We start from the raw sequence: 22,071 nt of genomic DNA on the forward strand, positions 1-22,071 counted from the left end.
TCCAGAAAGAAACCATAAATGATTATATAACATAGCTTTCACAGCATCTATATGAAATCCTTATGCTTGTCTTTCCAGGTCCTGAAGGGGTTTCCAGAATGCTTACAAGCTGACATTTGTCTGCACCTCAACCAAAATTTGCTTCAGAATTGCAAAGCTTTCCGAGGGGCCAGTAAAGGCTGTCTTCGAGCTTTGGCTATGAAATTTAAGACAACACATGCACCTCCTGGAGACACTTTAGTGCACTGTGGAGATGTTCTCACTGCTCTTTATTTTGTGTCAAGAGGCTCCATTGAAATCCTTAAGAGTGACATTGTTGTAGCCATTCTTGGTATGTAGATTACTACAATGCATGTTAAAAGTCAGGGGACTGAAAAGAAACATTTGTTGTTCCTGGGATAGGAAGTCTGTGAATGTTTTAGTCACTGTTATTTAAAATCAAGCAGAGAAATAATATAAGGAGCAAAGTCTGCATTACTCCAATAATCCATGTGCACCAAAGAGCCCCAGTCATTTGAAAATCTAAAAGATAAGAGCAGGAGTGAGTCGCATTTACCCCTAGGTAAATGGTGAGATGCAAGTTGAGACAAGTTGATGTCAAGTTACTCCAGTTCTGATTATGCTGCATCAGCCAAAGTTTTTGATATCCTTTTCTTGAACAGTGTATGAGGGTACTGAGGCCCACAGACTCACTACATGCTACATGTAGAAAAGCATGTATCTAATTTAAGCAAAGTGTCTTCTAGAAGTTTTCAGAAATGTCTGCTTCTATTCCCTGAGCATATAGAAAAGGAAGAGAGTACCAGATTAATCTGATTGAGACTGATACCTAAGTTTAATAACACTAGCAAATTCCCTTATATTTCTTATCAGCATGTTCATGTTTGTATTGCATGGGGCGTTATTTGTTCTCTTTACCAATGAAGTTTGTCTCAGAGCAATGTTCAGTCCAGCTTACCTACAGCTGGTGACGACTATTATGTGGAACCAATAAGAGTATATTAGGCATAGCACTTTCAAAAGAAAAATAACTAAAACTACTGATTTGTTTCTTCAATTTAGAATCGGGTAATAAGAATGCAAGGAACATCTGAATAGATATGTAAGGTGGTGGAGTCACCATCCCTGGGAATGTTTAAGGAAAGTTTGGACATGGTATTTAGGGACATCATCTAGTGGGTGACACTGGTGGTAGGGGGATGGTTGGACCAGATGATCTTGATTGTCTTTCCCAACCTTAATGATTCTGTGATTTTGCTACACTGAAGTAGATGAAGCAAAATGTGGACTGGTAGCAGTATGTTGCTATTAATTCACTTGTGACTGCTTTTCTGCTAGTGCTTTTGCAGAGTGGATACCTGAACAGAAATACAAAGGTCTGCCTACAGCAATCCTTCCCTACATTTAGATAGAGTTATCAAGATAATTTGTCATCTCATGCTATTGCATCTCATCAGCTGGGTCAGCTTTAGGCACAAGCAAATTAGGGACCATGCAAGTATAACACTGTGAGATTTTTACTCACTTGTCTTCCCCAGATTCTGAACAGCATGATTCACTGAGGACTTCCTCTCTTACATCAAATGCATGTAAATTTCTATAGCTCTCACAATGAATTAAAACTGGCAAGTTTACAAACTCAGGAATTTCTTACTGGACCAAAGATGCAGACTGTTTGAGTTTTGTGTGTTATGCACATCAGATCCTTGTGCGCCTCTCACCCTGCAGCAGAACCCCACGTATCTGCAGTGCAATGCCACTGCATCTCTTACACTCCAAGGTTCCTCACACCAGGGTCTGCAGGCCAGTGGTCTGCTCCCCCACTGGAGCATTACCCCATGGTAACGGGAGTCCAGAGTGGAAGAGAGAGTCATGCACAACTGCAGCCAAAAGGAGCTGCGCTATAGCCCCACATCAGTTACATGGCCCATGAGGCAAAAGCCTGCCTAATAGCTGGCTCCAGTCAATGAGATTATGGTATCCTGAAGAATCTGTTTCTTTTTTTTAAAAAAAGTGTCCTGCAACACAATCTCACCGAAACCTAACAAAGGTTATCAATACTTAGCCAAACGTTTTTAGTTATTTCCTCATCTGAAAAGAAAGGACATACATAAAAAACTCTCTTTGTTCTCCAGGGCTGAAAAACTTCAGTCCATAGCACAGTTGACATTTCCACCCTGAATAAGTACTCCAACTTCGTCACAGAAGTCAGGGGTTCTGAAAAATGTTGGGTTTATCCATCAGTTTTCCTCAACTCCTCAGCACTATCTGATGCTGCTAAGGTCTTACCAGTACTGACCTGACAGCAGTAACTCTGTGCCAAGACTCTGTGTCCTTAGGAAAGATGATGGCTATTGGCCTCATAGAATCTACCACCTCTTTCAGCTTTGCAGACAAGATATTAAAATACTGTGAGCGTGTTGATGTAGTTATATTACAGAGAAGGTATTATATGTCTTGGATAGGGACCTCTCCATTCATAAATATTAAGACCAGAAGGACTATTAGGTTATGTTGGCTAACCTCTGTTATATCACAAACTCATTTTACATTTCATATTTTTAACTATCTTTTGTGTCTAATGAGCTGTTTGATGAAAGCATGATGTTGAGAAAAGAAATGAATTTTGATCTGAAGAAATAATAAGATGAAAAAGCAATCACTTTTCTTTGCAGTTTATTTCCATAGTGAATTATTTTATTGTTAAAAATACATGCTTTATTTCCAATAGAAAATTTTCTTGCTTCAATTTCTTTCCATTGGTTCTTGCTTTGCATTCCTCATTATATTCTAGACTGATTTACTACTGAATAATTTTTCCTCTCCATAAGGATGTATGCAATATAATCAAGTTACCTCTTTAATCTTCCTATTGAGAAACTAAACAGACCATGCTCTTTAAGAGCAACTCTACCCTTGAATTATTTTTTGAATCTCTTAGCTACTTGCTCACCCAGTTCTCAGCTTCCTTAAAAAAAAAAAAAAAAAAAAAAGGAGAAACAAGAACTACTTGCAGTAATCCAATACCCAATATAAAAAACACAGATGTTTATCAGAGAAGCAAAATCACCTGCACCCTTTCTCAGCAGCCTACTATTGCTCAGTTGCTATGACCAGTATCCTTTTCCATAAGTGCTTTCCTAGATATACAACCTCACCTCCATTTTGCAGGTATGCCCTGCAAACCTTAATTTGAAGTGTATTTTGCACTGGTCTGTGATTGCTCTGCATTTATGACAATTAGCTGAAGATTTGGGGAAAACAAGCAATTAAATATAGATGACAATTTCAGCAAACAGGTAGTGCAAATGTGTCAACATTGACGGAAAGAATTGTAATAGTACCAAAATAGAAGCAGCTATGTTTAAAGACCTTCTTCAAAACAGCTTCTGCATCTTGGAAGCTTTGCATTCCCCCTAAAAAAATATAAGAACTAGTAATTTTCTACTGAAATATATTTCAAATAAAGTATGTTTCTTCATGTACATTTAACAAAATGAGATTCTAGGCAAGACAGGTCCTGGACTCTAGTGAAAGTCAGAAATTATACCTTTGTCATCATATGATTTAAATACATGAAGTTTTTCTCAGAAAGAACAAAGGAAGCTTCTTTAGTCATCCTATTTTGACAGAACTGAAGGAAAACTGTGATGGAACTAGATTTTCCTTTCACTTAGTCCAATTATATGCCTACATAATTTCATTGAGTTTACTTTTACTATTTAATAAGAACACTTTTGATTTAAACCAACATACATGCAATGGTAATCAGATTGTATCACTTCATGTAAAATTAAGTATTCTACACTGTTATCAAAAAGAAATACATCATCCAATTTAAGGGGTTATTCATGTTGAAAATAATCATCTCTATCTAATTTTCTTTCTGCAGGAAAAAATGATATTTTTGGAGAGATGGTACATCTTTATGCAAAACCAGGAAAGTCAAATGCAGATGTGAGAGCTTTAACGTACTGTGACTTGCATAAGATCCAGCGGGAAGATCTACTAGAAGTTTTGGATATGTACCCTGAATTTTCTGATCTCTTCCTCACCAACCTAGAACTGACTTTTAATTTGAGAGATGAAACTGCAAAGGTACATAAAATAAGTTTTGTGGGTTTTTTTTCTTCGTATTGGGCAGAATCTATGCCACAGTAACAAAACTTGAAAATAGCAATTGAAAAACTGAGGTTAGCAAAACCAAAAGCTAAAAGCCTGAGGCCAAATCCTATTTTTAAAAAAACACATTCACCTGATTGCTCCTACTGAAGTAAGTAATACTCAGAAGAAGTCAATGAAATGATCCAGATGATGTTAATCTAACAGGATTTGATTCTATATTTAAATAGTATTAAAGTTTTAGCCAGGGGGATTTGGGATTTTTTGTTAAAGCCATGGAAAATATGTTTTTCCAGTGAGCATGACTATAGCCTGGGTCACCACAAGGGGGACTTTTGACACTAAATATAATTGTATCACCATGAAATAAATATAAATCAGATTATCCAGATTCATTCTGTGTCTAATAATACAAAATATTTAACTGCCTTTCAAACATGAATTGTTAATTCTCTTAAGTGCACCCTACTTCCTGGGAGACTAAAAGTGTACAAGGGACTTTTCAAATTTCATTCACTCTTTGGATTTACAGGGGTTTCTTGGTCTCTTTTTCCTACAGTGACTCTCCTAAGTGTTCCCTCATATCAGGCTGAATTGGCAAAATAGGGGGAGGTTTGAGCAGAAAAGCGGAGAGGCTTTTGGGGCTCTAGAAAGTTTTCCCCAGAAAGCTGTGGGGTACACTAGCACTGACCACCAAACATGGACTAAACTGCCCACAGAATGGCCAGCTTACATTTCATTATTTCTGAGATGTTTTTAGTGTTTTTTTTTTTTTTTACCGTACTTTAAAGGAGAAACAGAGATTCAGTGAGAAGAAGCTAGCAGAATTTGGCCTCAAAGGCTGTCTGAAAATCACAGAGACAAAGAACTCTAAGTTTTCAGTTAGAAATGACAGGAACTTCTTTGCTAATCACATGTTGATCTTTAGTTTAAAAATTTTAAATAAAAATAACTTCCAAAAAGAAATGTCATTTCTTTTTTTTTTTATGCTGAGCCTTTTTTTCCCATAAAAGATTGTTCTGAAAATCTGAAAAAATACCAATCCTATTCTTTATTTTGAAATGTACCATTTTGTGTTTATTGAAAAGTTCATCATTATTAATTACATGTGAAATACAATACAATGAACTTACAGTCTAGTGATAAATTTAAGTTAACTGAAGGTCCACATATTTGAAAAATTTCTTGAAGATAAATTCACATTAATGACTTTGGTCTTCTTAGCAATTATTTTCTGCAATTACTTTGCCATCAATGTTTTATCACTTTTTCTTTAGATCTGAGTAAATTGAAACAAATCACATTACGTTGTGATGTAGAAGAGACAAAGAAAGTTCTTGCTGCTCACATCTCTTCGAAATTTTTCAGATATTATTTCTTACTGCTGTACTAGCCACTAAGAAAAACGTCACTAGATTTCACAGAGACAGGGAAGGACACGCTCATCTATGCCTCTGAGCATGCAGAGTCACAGTTTTCTCTAGCAATTCCACTTGCATTCCACTGACTGTCACAATCCAGAAAATCATCCCCAAAAGAAGTAATGAGCACATTCTGATCTTCAAAACATCATTCATATCCAGATTTGTTATCTGAATAATAGGTGCTTCTGCCTAAGCTTCTGCTTCTGTCCCCTTATTTATGTAAAGTGCCTTTTTTCTCCTGCAGTTATTCTACCAGTTAGGCACCACTTAGGCACCTTACCAACCAGGTTTACAATGAAGGGAATAAGGTGCAAACACTTACCAAATCTTTCCCTCTGCCTTTCTCCCACATGCAAATCTGTTTTCCTGGGTGGTACACTCAAGTACGGTGCACACCTCACTAGTACAGGGAAGGGAAGTAGATTAAGTGAATTCCTTGGGTGCGTACACAAAGAATGTAACTGGTGTTTTATTAGCTTATTCGTAAATTCTGCAGTTGTAATATAAGTAAAAAGAAGAATTAAATGCATCTTGTATTTATAAAGGCAACAAAAAACACATCCGTCTTCTAATAAGATGTATAGAGAAAGATACCATTGTGTTCAGCTATGAAACACAATGAAATATGTCTCTTAATGAACTGAATTTGATAAAAAGGGAGGGAAGGTCTAGAAATAATAATAATAATAATAATAATAATAATAATGAGTAAAGTGCCTGGTGCTTGTCAACCTTATATTTCCTGTTGTAAAATGTAACCTTTATAATTATTACCATATAATTAAAAATAAAACTAATTACAATCAGTTAGCACATTGCAACTTTACCAGAGAATGTACAGTATTGCAAGGAGGTGGGTTTTTTTTTTCCTTTAATTACTCTAAACTTACTTAAAACACAGGAAGCTGATAATATGTGTCTCTACATGTGAATTTATCAAGATAATTTTGTTTCACCATCACGTGGCAACATTGCCAGTTATGCACTATCTGCACAAACTTTTTAGCATTAGCATGGACCAATACCATTAGATAGGGATGGAGAGGTTGATGTAAACTGACTTGTGTAATATTGCCTTTCTTAAAGCATGAACATGATTAACAGTGAATCAACTATTGAAAACCTGCTCTTTTTATGTGGGACTAATCTGTCACTATGTTTCATATTTCATTAATCAAGTCTGACCTTGTAATAAGATCACAAACTACTAATGATACGGATGGAGATAACTGCAAACTACGAAGACGGAAATTGTCCTTTCAAAGTGAAATAGAGAAAGGTAATTAACTTCATTTCTTACATTAGACAGTACTGCTTCATTATTCATTGGTATTTCACTTGGTAATGCTGGGTACAGTAGGGTCCCATGTTGGCTGTTACTGTAGCAGGTCTTGAGAATCCAGCTGAGTAGCAGAAACACTCTGTGCATTGTCCCCTACATGATTATATATGACTAGAGGATATCAGTTTCACCTTCTCATGACTTCACACCCATCAGATCAGAGCTATTCAAACACAAAGCTACCTCACTGCCCTTGTGATAAACATATATATGTGTATACATATATATATGTATATTACCTCTTAAGCAATATCCATTTTCTGAGACATCATGCTTTAAAATGTTTGGAGAAACTAGTCTACTGGATTATTTATTAGCAGTGTTGACTTTATTTCTTCAGCAAAGGTAATAGCTTACCTTCAGCTTTGCTGAACTTGATGCTAGGTAGTGTTTCTCCCTGGAATTAAAATACTTGTTTTCAGGACACAGTAGATTCCCATAGTCAGATTTTGATTAATTTGACAATGTGTAAATGGTTGTCCTGGAAACAGTTCAGGTTTTCTGTGCTTACATTCACCTTAGGGACTTTTGGGAGTAATCCATATGAAGGAAAATTCAGCGAAATATTGAACCATGTTACAGTATTCAGTACTCCTAAATACCGGGAACTGTAGGTAGTTGCTGTGGTCAGACAGTAATTGTCATAAAGAAAGCTAAATTGATACTCACAAGATTTTCATTTTTACGAAGGGAAAGCATAATTCCTTGAATAATTTTATAGTTTCAGGGTCCAATGATTTGTCTGACAAATTATTTTTTCTGGTATGCCTGTCTTTCATACTCCACAGTTAAACCCCATACCCCATACATAAAACCAATTTTAGTGTTGCAGAGTAGTTGATAATAAATGGGAATACTTCAGAGGTACATAGCAGGTATAATGCTTTATGAAGGAAGACTTTAATCCAGAGCATGGCTACTCAGAACAATGACATTGCCATTCAATCAAAGAAGCTTCTTTAGGGCAGGAAGCCAAGACTGACAACAAATCTGTCAGGAAAATGTCCCCATGAAATATTCAATCTGCTCCTCACAAAGAATCTGTTGACAGAGGTGCTTTGCCTGAATAACCTTCACATTTCTTATGAGAAAACATATGCTACCACCCAGATAAGATGGAAGTGATCTTCCATGCTGTGCCTGCTGCAGAATTACAAATAGGTTCCTCAGGTGTTAATGTGGTGCCAAGACCCCAGGCTTTTATGGTTCTTGCACGCTAGATTATGCTGAACAGCCTCTTGGAGACATTTATTTACATTACTTTTGAAAGAATATAATTTCACACAGTTTTGTCTTTGAAAATAAAATAAAATAAAATAAAATAAAACAAAGTTGCACCATTGAAAAAGAAGGGACAAAACTGGCAACAAGTGCTTTAGTCCTGGTAGTCACTGTATAGTACCTGGTAACTTTTGAGTTAGACAGAAGTGTGGTACATTGGTAGTCCACCTGAGAAGATGCTAGCATGAGAGTCCTTTGCCAAGGAGTGAGTATGCTTTTGGCCCACTGGTTTACTGGCCCTCTCTGGTCCCTGTTCAGATTCTCTGAAATTTGCCAGAACTGAAGGAGGCATCTGGTAGTCACAGACCTTCTATGTCACTTTTCTGTGTCCCATCCTACACCCTGTATGAGGTTGTGGAGTACTAGAGGTTACTACTGGATTGCAAAGTTCTGTTCTATTTATTTCAACATTTAGTACCAATAGAAGGGAGCTGCATCGTATTTTGATCCAACATAGTTAGACTATAACTGATAAATATTTGGGCATGATCCTGCAGATTGCCTTAGAAGAACTGGAGTAGAAAATACTGAGCTCCTGAACACAGAGCTGGCAAATGCATTTCTGGTCACAGTATTCTTACAGATTAAAAATGTCTCACATGATGACTTTTAACAATCATATTTTGATTTTGGAACTGTAATTGAATAGACTACAAATTGAATGGACACCCAGAATTCTCACTTTCAGATTTTGATATTTTACATCTCACCAAATTCTTATTTATTTGTAATTATTGTGGGGGAGAGTGTTGCTCATGAAAATTGACTTCTTGATGACATTTTTAATTTCAGCTTTCGACCCACTAACGTATCACACAGTTAGGGAATGTATTGTTTTCATCTTTAGTATGATCATCAGTGATTTTCTCCCTTTTGGAGTGCTAAAAATGGGATTGTGTTATCTCAGCCTTTAGTTCATGCTAGCCTGATTTGGACCTTGTTGCCATGGCAACTCCTCCTGCAGGAGTTTTATCAGGGGTTAAAGAAAATCAACACAGCTCATGCATCTGCAGTTAGTACCACTACTTTTCCAATTCCAAGTAAGACCTCAGTCCACCTGTACATATTTCCATCATTTCTTACCTGTGTCAACAAAAATGGATCTTAGCTCTATCAAGCTCTATTATAATATGCTTTTAAAGGGTCTGTGTGGTATAAGGCCACTTGAAGCAGCTTGTTCTCTGGTTTCCAGAAACAACTGGAATACCACAAGAAGTCCCTTGCAAAAATTAACACACACTACATAGCAGCTTATTCTTGCTCTCACCTAAAATAAATTCATTGCAGGACTTTCAGGATAATGGATGATATTCCTTACACAGGTGCAGGTGCAGCCTCAGCCAGTTGCCATAGATGCTTGACAGTCAGCCAAGAAATTCTCTCCATGACTGCTTGAAATAAGCAGTATTCCTGCCTGGCAGCTCCCACCAAAGCTTTCAGATTGGTTGGCAAGTTAGTCTCCTGCTGAAAACTGAGGGGCAATGAACTGCTCCATCTACATTCAGTTGCTTTGTTTAGCAGTGCAGAATACAGCCCTGTCTTGCCCATTACTCATTTTCCTCTAGTAGTTAAGTGGGAGATGGCTATTTTTGATACATTACATAGAGGCAAGAAGTTTCTTTAGCTCCCTTAGTTCTGACTGCAGATCTGATATTCCATGCTGAACAGGGCATCACTAGAGTTGGTTTCGTCAATATGGAATCCAAACATACAGCTGAAAAAATGAAAAGTAACAGTCAGAGTGCCACCCTAGCAAAGTAAGCTCACTGAGAGCTTGAAAACTTGAGGCTTTGAAAAGACTTTTCTGGAGTTCAAGCACTAATACTTTTATCAGTGCCTTGTTCAACTTTTTGTTAATGTTTGCTCTAAAAGCTTCACCTTCTTGGGACTGTCTCCTATTATTCTCATTAAAAGCTATTCTTTGCATTTAACTTTAATTTATGTAGCCCATAGCTGAAAGCTATCAAAACCCTGGACCTGTTCTGAGCACTCGCACATAATTCTTGTGAAGCCCTAGAAACAACCAGATAGGAAATCCTTTCCCAGGAGAAAACTGATTTGAGGCTAAAACTACACCAGTGATAAACTCAAATCACATCTGCCCTTTGTTCTTTTGACAGAGCATATAAAATACTTCAACGGTAATATAAAACTGGCAAATAAACCAGCATGGACATACTACCTAGGAATGTAACGTTGACCTGATTGAAATAAACCCTAACTCTGGATTTTTAGCTCTAATCCAAAGACAAGAACATCATCTCACAGACTCTAGCTGAGACAATGATACAGTCTCCAGCTGAGTTATATTGTTATATTAGGAACCAAAGATTCAGGTAGCTAACAATACTTAATCTTCAATTTTCTTGCCAGCTGGCTCAGGGAACTCGTAACAAGGAATTTTTATTTCCATGGATGTGATTTTAAAAGCCCACAAAAGAATGTTCTTATGAAATCTTATGCACTTGCCCATGTTGACACAGTCTGTAGCAATCAAATATAAAATGCATTCTGCAATGTTTCATTTTAAGTGCATTGTTAACTTCCATTCTTATCCCCTTCCCCCAGCTTAGACATTTAAATGCTTACTTTACGAATAGATGACTCAGCCAAGCACTGTGCTTTGTGTCCCCAGCAAGAAAGTAGGGTAAGATTCTGGACAAAAGTGGAAGCTCTTACTTAACTGTGTTAAACTATTAGCGTTTTGCTAATGAAGTCCACTTGGGCTTAATTAGAAAAGAGTTTCTAATATTCAGCCAGAGTGTCAGGTGGTTAAATGAGCAGGGAGCAACTAATATCTAGGCAAGCAGCATATGGCTTGGAGCAAGATTTCATGTCCCTAAAATCTTACCTTCAGCACAAACCCCCTAACAAAATGTGTATGGTCATCAGAGAGCTCATCACTGCAGTTTTCCATCTGCTCCTATTATTGTTATTGTTATTGCTGTTACCACCGTGCCTAGGAGCCACCTCAGGGACCTTCTACAAGAGTCTTGTTTCCATGAGTTGCTCCCAGAGAGGCTGTTTCCAGAGGCCAAATCTGATCAAAATGTTGTATGCAGTCATACATACCAGTAGCCATCCTTTGGAAAAAAAAAAAAAAAAAAAAAAGTAATAATAGTGCTATAGTGAAAGCTGTGTACCTTGTAGAAGAGAAGAGGATTCTAAATTTGACAGAACTGCTTTGGCCTTTGCCCTGAATTCCTTTTCAGATGTGTGTTTATACACCTTTGTTTCTGATTTTTTAATTGTATCATTATTTCCTGAAGTATAAATCAAAAATTGTCCTTACAGTATTATTTAAATACCATTAAAGTTGATACAAAAACACAGGAAGGAAATTCAGACACAGGGCTGTCACTCCATTCCTAATTTATCTTGTAATAGAAATGGCACAAAAGAATAAATGAACTTTTAAATTCTTGGCTTTTTAAATATGTTTCTTATTCAGTTATTCAAAACTACCTCCCTTCTTATCTTAGTCCATTAAAAAAGATAAGGAACATAGATACTTATGGAATGGTTATCTAATCTTTAGTTCAGGATAGTGGGAGGTTTCAGTATTTTTTGTTCCCTGTTTCTCAAATCATCCAAACCTTCATAGCTTGGAGAGGAAACACACCAATATACACATTAATTTACCAAACTCTCACAAGCAGCACTGAGACAGTCCAGGAATTCAAACAGCTTTCTCCGGTATACTTCAGTTCCTTTACTGTGACTATACAACCTACTGGAACCTTTCAATAAAATTGCCAGGATTTGCTATAATGATAGAATGTCACTAGTTTGTATCTTTAGCTTCACCAGTGAATACTTAGAAGTTCTCAAATTAAGAATGAAACTGGAATTAAAGGGTTATTATAACATTAAAAGTAGTCATAGAAAATTAAGAACTTTAGATCTTTTTACAACTGAGGGGAGAAAATGTTTAACTTTCCTAAGATACCACCAGTAGCCTACTTCTTACTAGGAATAGGAATCTCCCTCCATCAATTCTAGATAGACACCATTTTTTTCTTTAGTGTTGGTCAAAAACCACACAGAGATTTCACAATACATTTTGTAAATAGGGGTCCTAAAGATAGATATTTGAAGGGAACCATAATAAGTAGAAATGAGGAAGAAGGAGGAAAACAAGTGTGTGCTAAAGAATGTAAGGATCTTCTTCTTGAGTTTAGGTGGAAAAAGAAAGTGTATGGACACTGGATGTGAGGTTAGGCAACATGGGAGGACTATGGAGTTGCTGTTCACTATTGTATAGAGATAACTCATGCCACCAAAGCTCAATTAGAGTTGAAGCTGGCCATTACTGTGGAGGACAATAAAAAGTGTGGTTTTTTAAATATGTTAACAGCAAAAGGAGGACTAGAGATAACACTGCATGAGGATGATCACCTCACAATTAGGGACAAAGCAGAGATGTTTAGTGCCTTCTTTCCCTCTGTCTTTAGCACCAATGAAGAGCTCTGGGATCCCTAGAGCCTTGATTTGGACTGTGACTGTAGGAATTATAAACTCCCAGCCAACCCTGAACTTGTGCAGGATTTGCTGCTTCAGCCGGTTTTCAGCCCAGAGCAGAGCAGGCTGAGGGGAGGCCTCATGGCGGCCTGCAGCTCCCTCACGAGGGGAGCGGAGGGGCAGGCGCTGAGCTCTGCTCTCTGGGGACAGCGACAGGACCCGAGGGAACGGCATGGAGCTGGGACAGGGGAGGGTCAGGCTGGGGGTTAGGGAAAGGTTCTGCACCCAGAGGGTGGTCGGGCACTGGGACAGGCTCCCCAGGGCAGTGACCTGCTGGAGTTCAAGGAGCATTTGGACAACTCTCAGACATATGGTTTGATTTTTGGGTGGTCTTGTGTGGAATCAGGAGTTGGACTCAGTGATCCCTGTGGGTCCCTTCCATTTCAGGATATTCTGTGATTCTATGATTGCTTTACCTCAGGTTTCAGGAGCCATTGTAAGTCTCTGGAATTGTTTTAGATTTCAGGGTCTAGCAGGTCTACAGACATCCAATGTACTTAGGTGAAGAACAAGGACTTATAGATACAAAAATCCATGTTCCTGGTAGAACTTTGGATAAATTCTTTCTGCCAGCTTAAGAAATATCTTAAGGAATGTGTGCGCGCCTTTAAAAACTCCTGTCTCTGTCACATTCTGAAAATGGCCAAGCTTTGATATAACTGTATCTGCTTCGGAAGATTATTTTTGAACCAAAAAAATCCCTGACGGGAAGAATCTGTTTTCACTTATTCTTTGCTTCACCTAAGTTTTTTGGGAAATTATGGTGTAGAAGGGCATAACTGTATATGATGTTCACAGAAGGAAAAATGGTGGTAAAATAGCCAGTCCTCATCTGATCATAAAAATTTGGAACTGTTGCTAAATTAAATTATTAATGAATATGTGATGACTTCATGGTTCATTACATTGCTCTTTTTTATTTCTAAAATTTAGAATCCTGTGGTCTTCAAATGTGAAGCAATATCTTTGCCACTGAATAGGCAGCATGGTTTATTACTTCCTTTAATTATAACTAAAAAGCTGCAAGTGTAACTTTCCACTTATAAAAGTGAATTAAAATGCAAGTAAGCATCATATTAGAATACTATGCAATTATTTATATTAGCAAAAGCAGATAAAGTATCTGTGAAAGGCAGCCTTTATATTAATTCTCTCACAGTACTAAGCATTATTATGTTATTATATGTAATATATAAATAGGTTTCCAGAGACTTTCTATACAAAGTACACTACAGATTTTACCTTTGTTTTCAAAGCTTTAGGGACAGCTGATTTTCCTGACCATACCCAACTTCTATTTTTTCAGCTGAGACTATTTGGGCAATATTTAGATCTGAATTCTTAGGCTTTTCAATACATGTTTTGTACAGCTCTCAAACTACTTTTCTTCTCTCAGGCACATCAAATTTGTGGTTTTAGTATTCAGCTGTCATGCATATAAACCCATCCAAAAAAGTAATTTCCTAATGCAAATAATTATACATTCAGGTAACTTGAACAGTGCTATAATCAATGATGTTTCACTGAGGAGCAGAAAATATTTCTAGAGATACTACATTTAAGCATTCTGACCACTTCAAGTTTTAGTTAGGAAGACTTTATGATTAAACTTCCCTTAAAAGTTTTTGCTTTTTGTCCTTAGGGATGTTTGGTATATTGGCAATGGGCAGATGTTGGAGCAAGCTATGCTTTCTGCAAATACTCAAAAATGTTTATGAGGGCATCAGTTCTCAGTTTCTCTGATCACCAGTCATGACCTGAGATGTTCATGACAGCAATAGAAGACTCTGTCCTGAAAACGGACAAATTTCTCATCAGCTGAAAAATGGTAGAGTGGTTTGTTCAAGTTGTTCATCTGGAATTGACTTTCATATAACCTTTCCTAGGACACGGTCCTTGTCAGGACACGAGTTGGTGGCTGGTTTTGGTGTAGACACAGATGTCACGATATGCAGTGTCAGGACTCTGACTCTGAATGTAGGTCCGGTCAGTTCTGAGAAGGCAAGAGCTCAAGCATTCAAGATTTGTAAACATCTTAGGTTTGTTTAAGGGGATTCATGGTAAGTTATAGTACTTTTTGAAGGTTGAAAGGGATTAAATCTATAGACAAGGCCAAAATTGGTTTTCAGACAAAGCTTTTAGTAGCAAATCTGGAGTAGTTCTCATTTGAAATGTTGCATGCAAAACGAAGCCTAGAATTTTATCTATGCTTGTCATACATTTGTAAAGCTTGTGGGCATCACATCCTTCTCCCATTGGAAAAAGAAAAAAAAATCCACTAACATTCTTTTACTCTTTCCCATAATAATGTTTGCAATTCAATACATTTTTTTCTCTGAAGATCTTAAATTCACTGAGATTAAACAATAAAGATTTAATAGAACTTAAGGATTAAATAACATTTTGAAGTATCTCATTGGAAGGCCTTGTATGAATGTAATATATAAGTAAAAATACTATTTGCAGATTGTGTTAAGAACCAATCTGAAATACCCAAGTCAAAGAAAGGATGGCAACGTGGGCAATAGTGCCAAGCATCTTGTCTGTGGATTTCATTGTTACAATACTGTATCTTAAAAGAATACAAATTAATTTTAATTTTTTATTTTATTGTTAGATATGTGAAAAAGATTTCAAAAATGTATACCTTTTCTGCAGCAAAAGGAATGACCTGACACTGAGTCATTTTTTGTTTTCATGTTCACAAGCAGTTTCCTCCTTTTTATATTCTTCTAATACCTAGTCTATCAGAAGGTACACAGTCATATTTAGCAATGTACTCCATTCCAGTCATATTCAAATAAGTATGAAGTAAACAGCAAGAAAAATGAATTAAAAGCATTTTAATTAGCAGTTTAGTAATCATAAGATCCCTGTTTGGCACTCTGTAGAGCACTGCAGCCTGAATGCAGCTTGAGTAGACTTCTCTGTAATTGCGCTGCATTATATATCAGTACTGCTCCACAATACCATTAATTTTTGTTATTACGTAAATATTACTTACTAACTATATTGTTATTACTCAGCAACTTATAAATTGCGAAAAGATGGTAATTCCAGGAATTAGGATTACCATTTTCCCTGTCTGATTCTAGGCTGTTCCCCATCTACATCAAGCAGTCATCTGCATTTCCTGACAGTATGATAGGCATGGTTTGAACACCAGTGTTCAAATTGTATATCAACAGCTTTTGATTTTTGGACATCTTTGAGATTTTACACCTTTTCAACCTGTTTGTGGTGTTGTATTTAACATGCTATCTGAAATGCTTGGTCACTGACTTTTCACTACAAATATTTCCTACCTTTGGTGCACGAGTGGGCACAACCTAGATGATTCTGTGATTCTGTGATAAAGCATTTTTCTGCTCTCTGACAAGATAACTGACATTTTTTAATTAAAGAACAGACAACAAGCAGTCTTGCTCACTAGCAAATATTTTGTTCATATGTAGGAAAAACAGATTGTCGAACACAGGAACATTTGTGAATATCACAAAGAAAGAGCTAGTAACAGTTGAAGCAAAATACTTGCTGGGAATCTGAAGATCTGCAGCCTTTTGAACAATCAACCATCTCTCCTTCAAAGTCACAGCATGCATTTCTTCTTACCAAGGGACTTACTTGGTGTAACGTAAAACGATATGGTAGGATTTTTCAAAAGGATAGGACAATGTCATGTCTGCTGAACAGATTTATAGTTATACAGATAATTTTAATGATAAGGATTATGTGTCCTATGGTTTGGGATATAAATTGCTTTCTGCAGGGGTGAGGAAGTCATTCACCTCATTTCCTGTGCAAAATTGAATTTGTCAAGGCATATCATGGGGCTTTTTATTGGATGGCTGAAAAAGGGAGTTAAAATTTGCCTTCTTCTGAAACATTAGGCTACATAGCCAGCCTAATTAAGTATGACAAATTCCAGTTAATGAAATTACAGTAATATTAAACAATGCTGCTCCACATGTAATAGATTACTGGCACTTTCACCAATATCGCTTGTAGCAGAGTAGTATGTTAAGAGAAAGTCATCTAAGTTCATGGAGACTGCAACTGTTTGAATAACATGAAACTTCAATACTACAGGCTGACTATGGCACACATAAGAAACTTCCTCGACCTCTAGTAACCATCAAACTAAGCAAGGTTTTATGCCAGCATTTCTATAAGTCTATGCCATAGCTGCATTTCATTGCCCTCATGACAACCTTGTTTCTTCCCTTCCTTTGCTAGTACAAGCGCAAAAAGCAGGACACAGACCTTCTAAAAATTACTGTGAAGGATTTGGAATTTCCAGGCAGCAAATGTCAGATGACATTGCCCGTAAATTTGGCAGGCACCCAAACCACATAACAGGCTAACATGAGTCCCATAAAGAGTGCAAATGATGTTTGTACATGTTTGTTAAAGCAGAAAGTTACAAAAGAACCAGCTTCAGCAGAATATTTTTCCTAGCGATCAGATTTAGAGTGAAAATTGTCTTACTAGAAAAGGAAAGAGGAAGCACTAGTATGAGGGGCTTTTTTTAATTATCACAAATTTTTTTTTTTTTTTTTTGGAAACAGAGAAGAAAGGAGAAGAGAATCCTTTTGAAACCTCATGTCTGTGTGACAGAAAATGAACTTATCCATACACGCGTATAAACAGATACAAAACTCTTCTCTTCTGGAACATTCATTCCAAACCAATGACTGGATTTCATTAGAAAATGAAGGAAAAAATGGAGAAATTCACACTCTGAATAAAGCACTGCTTAGACATTATTTATAATATCTTTCCACTAAGCTCCAGAGGCACTGCTAATTGGTTGATCTGAGGTGCTGAGCTTGCACCTTCATCAGGTCCTGAAGAGTCAAATGAAAAAAAGCAGTTTCCATTTTAATTCCTGTTCTAGTTGCAGAGTATAATGGGATTATTCTACAGACAGAAGAATCTCTAGCATCAAATAAGAGTCTTCAAAAATGAAAGCAACTTTTGACTTTCTGAATACATCCAGATGGCTAGCAGATAAAGCAATGGCACTAAAACAAAAGATGCATATTTTGAAATAGATCATCTGGTTAAAAATTATTCCTCGATTTAAATGGGCAAGACCTTACATTCAACAGATCTTCAACGTCTTTCTAATGCCAGTGAGTTCATTATATCAGGACAGCATTTGGAAAAGAATATGCTCTGTTGTTCTGAAATAGATGCAGACTAAATGCAGGGACATCGATTGAATTACCCTGCTTTTACAGCAGTGTAATTGTTAGCAAAATCTGGCTTCTTGTTTCTAGATATTTTACTATTCCATGAGTATAACAGATAAGACAGTCTGCTATATTTCAGCTACTATACAATTTTTTTCATTAGAGTCTCAATGACCTCCCCTTAAAATTAGTTCACTGATTGATTTGTATTCCACAGGGTGCTCATTACAGCTACTGTTAGTGCACAAAATCCCATGAACATAAAAAATTACCCTAAAAATGGCAATTTCAAGCTTTCATTATAAGGTCTTTTTCACAGGTTGAAGTCAGTCAAGCAGTAAGTAATTAAGACAATTTACTGTAGCATGACTGTATGCATTTCACTATATATTCCCACAAGAAAAGCCATGGGAGACATCTACATTAGAATTTTCTTATTAAGCTTTCTTTTGCTTTTGTACTATTTTGGAGAAGGGAGATGCAGGGAACATGGGACAACTGCACAGTCTGAACATTGCCCAAGTACTTTACACTGCCAGCCGATTTGCTTTTGTGTTGATGCCTTAGCAGTATCAGAGTATCACCAGTACCACTTACAGCCGGTGATCCTGTTTACCAAAAGCCAAATAAAATTACTTCAGTCTAGGGTTGTGTTAATTGCTCCTGGAGATTCCAGAGGGTGTGGTTATAGGAGACCTGCCCTGGTATTTTGTTGACCATTACCTGCCCTCACTGCTTACAGATGTCTGGACTCCTGCAGAGTGGTCTGTACAGATATGGCATCCTCTTCATTTGCAATAAAGAGAATTAGATAATGCCACAGTTTCATTTCATTATAGTCACCAAAAAAGTGACTCATATAGTCTCAAAAGAGAGAAAAAACCTAGAGAACATACTAAATGTTGTATTAACCACTACTGTGGTCTGTAAAGACTACACACATTCCAGAAATATGTTGATTTGTAATTAGCACAAAGCAGATGGGAAATCATGCTGTCTCCCCAGGAAGTTAATGCAAACTAGATACAGTATTTATATGTTGTTGAGACTACCCTGCTAAAATGTGTTTTAAATAAATAACAGAACTGGAATTATCGTGACATTTCAGTTAAAAATAGGTAAGACCAAATATTGAATTTGAAATTAGCTTCAAGTTTATGCTGAAAAGAGGTCGGGAGTTTTCTATATTCACAAATGATCATTCTTGCATTTAAATCCTATTTAATTTGTACAACATGTTTTGTAAAGGCTTTATATCTATATTTTTATTTACCACCTCTTAAGACTACTGAACCTGCTGCTCCTCACTCCAGACCTTGAATGGAATTAATGAAAGATTCATTCTGAATGTGATTGGTACTTTCCTACCATATATATCACAGCTTGTATATTTTTCTTACTCAGATGATTGGATAATCAGAGAATTGCAATTAATTCAAAAGGTTAAGAAATTTGGGCTAACATTAAAAGTTGTTTTGAGATGATCATATGAAGACAGATACATGCAAATGTCTTCTGGGAATTTAAGAGAAATATAAATCTCCTCTGATACAAGAATTAAAAAAAGGTTTTAAAGTAATTTATTCTAATAGGTGGTGAACCTTGTAACTGATATATGAATAATCTCCATCCTGTGACCAGAATAATCTAGAACAGTTTCATGAACTAGCTTCATGAAACTGCATATTTAGTTTCATGAACTGCATATTATACACAATTATTTCTATCTAACAGATTATTTCAAAGAGAATGATCAGAATGATCCTGAACCCTCAGGGGACAACAACAGATATTATCAATCTATTAAGAAACACTTTGAGGAGAAAAAAAGTGGCTCGTCATCCTTTGTGTCCTCCATTGAAGATGAGCAAAAACCCCTGTTCACTGGGATAGCTGACTACCCATCTGTAACAGAGAAAACCACAGAGGTGGACTTTGAAGAAACGGTTCATGCAACAGAAGAAATTCTTATTGACAAAAGAAGCAATTCTTGCAAAGGTAATCTAATTGGTACAATTTTCTAGAGTTTGAGTAGACGTCTTGGCTTGATTATCAAAAATAATTTTCTTAATGGTCCTGATGATTCTTTACATAATAGTCACTTTTGTGTTTCCCAAAAGATTAACAAGAAAGACTATTTTAGATCAAAAATATTATTCCCCAAGAGGATTGCTATAGTTTGACACAATGGCTGTGGGACCAGATTACAGAATTCCAAAGGTTCACCTATTCATCTTGTAACTGACTTACCATAGAAAAGATTTTTAAACAAAATCTTCAAAATTGTCAACTAGTGCTAGACCTCACTAAGTGCTCATGGATGAAAACTACATTCAGAGCAGTAAAGAGTACTTCCAAAGGAGTTTGACGTTCTTGAGTTGGGTGACAGCACAAAATCCTACATAAGGGTTAAATAAATCTAAAGGTGGTCACGCGCACACACACACACAAAAATAATTGTTTTCAGATAATTATTACCATTCTCTGCATTGACAATGCACAACCAAAATTCAGTGAAAGAAATTCAAAATACCTTGAAAGAATTCTATCCCATTTGGCTGTACATGTTGGTTAAAAAGAATGCTATTACATCACAGAACAAATCCCAACTTCCTTAAGCAAAATATAAGAACAAATATTTGGCCTTTTGTATATGACAAATGATCAAAAATTATTAAGCAATCTAAGTTAATTTTACATAAAGTTACACCTAATATACTAAAATGCTAATTTTCTCAGTGATGTGAAGGGAAATTAATGAAAAGCTCCAGATTAATATACAGCTACAGTGTTGTTGAAAGTTTGCTTGTGATTATTTCAGTCTGAAGGAAAGAATTACATATTTACCATTTAATGCTGTCTTCCCCCTAAGTTTGTTTCCATTTAAGGCGACCACTATTCAATAAACTTTAAGCTTTTAAGTTATAATATTAAACTATGCTAATGATTAAACAGGCCAAACAGTATTTTTTTTTTCTTTTTAAAGGTATGAATATGTGAAGCCTGGTCTCCTCAAGTTAGGACTATATAAATGTGCACCTCATAAACTTGTTGCTTACATACTGAAATTTGAAAGCTTACCTTTCCCCAACCAGTAGCCAGAAACGTGTCCTTGTAGCTATAGCAATGTTTTCCAAGGCAGCCTATTGCAGGTTTTAATTGAGCTAAATTTAGCATGTATATAGGTTACATGTTTTGATTAAGACACATATTTTGTACTCTAGCATTTCTGATAATGTGTGTGGAAGTTCATTACCCTTCTTGCAACTTTCATAAAATCTTCAATAAAATAAGATCAGCTTTGATTAATGTATGTTTTAAACTAAATTGTTATTCCTACTCTTATAAGAGATTGGTTATATAATACAATAAAAGTAGTTATAAATATAATAAAATTTTGAAATAAATTCTAACTGTATGTATGCATCTTTATAATCTACATATATTATGGTAGCCTTAATATAAACGCACCTGTATAAAGCTACTGTAACTGATACATATTTAGTTATCTTTAGTTTTAAGCTTCATTCATTACTGTTGATAAACAGAAAGACAACTAATAGTAATTAGTTGATAGCAGATAACGAGGACAGAAACTTTATAAACTTCTTTTCATAATCCTGAAAACTAGGTCTTAACATTAAAACATATGTCTCTTTTGAGGAGATCTGATAATTTTTCCATAGCTGCTAATCTATATACTGCAGAAAGATGCTATTTTCTATTCTCACTTGGTCATTATTTAGGCCATAAGATTGGTTCATTAACTGTTCAGATGAACCAAGTTACATATTTATTGATTTAGTTCTCAGTCTAAAATTCTTCAAGCCATAGAAGACCACAGCTGGTTATAGAGTTGTAACTGCTGTTCAGTCTTTCTGAGGATACAGGTGTATGTGGAAGTATCTGAAGTATCTTAGAACAGTACGATTCTGTATCCACAAGAGATAAGTCAAGAGTCTTGCTTATAGGGTATGAACTAATTTTATAATTTGAGTGCCAATTCACTGGCTTTGTCACAAATTTAATGTTTATTTTAACAGTCTACAAATGCATATTCTGGGACAAAAACTATCTGTGATTTCCCTGGGATAATCAAAAGCATTGAAAAATATGAGATTTTACTGAGTGAATTATTGTGTAAAATAGCCAACAATATGGTTTTGCAGGCCATTAAAAAGCAGTG

General features: G+C 36.1%; 1 protein-coding gene and 1 long non-coding RNA gene across 9 annotated transcripts in view; one reads left to right on the plus strand and one right to left on the minus strand.

Annotated features, from left to right (window-relative positions):
* KCNH7 (potassium voltage-gated channel subfamily H member 7) overlaps positions 1 to 22,071 on the plus strand; it is a 224,575-nt gene that overhangs the window by 193,235 nt on the left and 9,269 nt on the right. For 7 of the 8 annotated variants that reach the window (XM_080601183.1, XM_080601189.1, XM_080601184.1 and 4 more), the window contains 4 exons: positions 79 to 331; positions 3,893 to 4,098; positions 6,726 to 6,825; positions 19,620 to 19,883. In XM_080601183.1, the coding sequence (XP_080457309.1) occupies positions 79 to 331; positions 3,893 to 4,098; positions 6,726 to 6,825; positions 19,620 to 19,883 (823 nt within the window). The remainder of the gene's footprint in view (positions 1 to 78; positions 332 to 3,892; positions 4,099 to 6,725; positions 6,826 to 19,619; positions 19,884 to 22,071) is intronic. The other variant, XM_080601190.1, reaches the window with a different exon arrangement.
* On the minus strand, positions 4,105 to 14,360 carry LOC308198594. The gene is made up of 4 exons (XR_013954039.1): positions 10,759 to 14,360; positions 7,246 to 7,285; positions 5,869 to 5,946; positions 4,105 to 5,401 (listed from the first exon to the last, which is right to left on the minus strand). It is a non-coding gene; the product is annotated as an uncharacterized lncRNA (long non-coding RNA).

This window comes from Anser brachyrhynchus, assembly GCF_964034855.1.
Source record: "Anser brachyrhynchus genome assembly, chromosome: 7".
In the NCBI taxonomy this organism is placed as follows: domain Eukaryota; kingdom Metazoa; phylum Chordata; class Aves; order Anseriformes; family Anatidae; genus Anser; species Anser brachyrhynchus.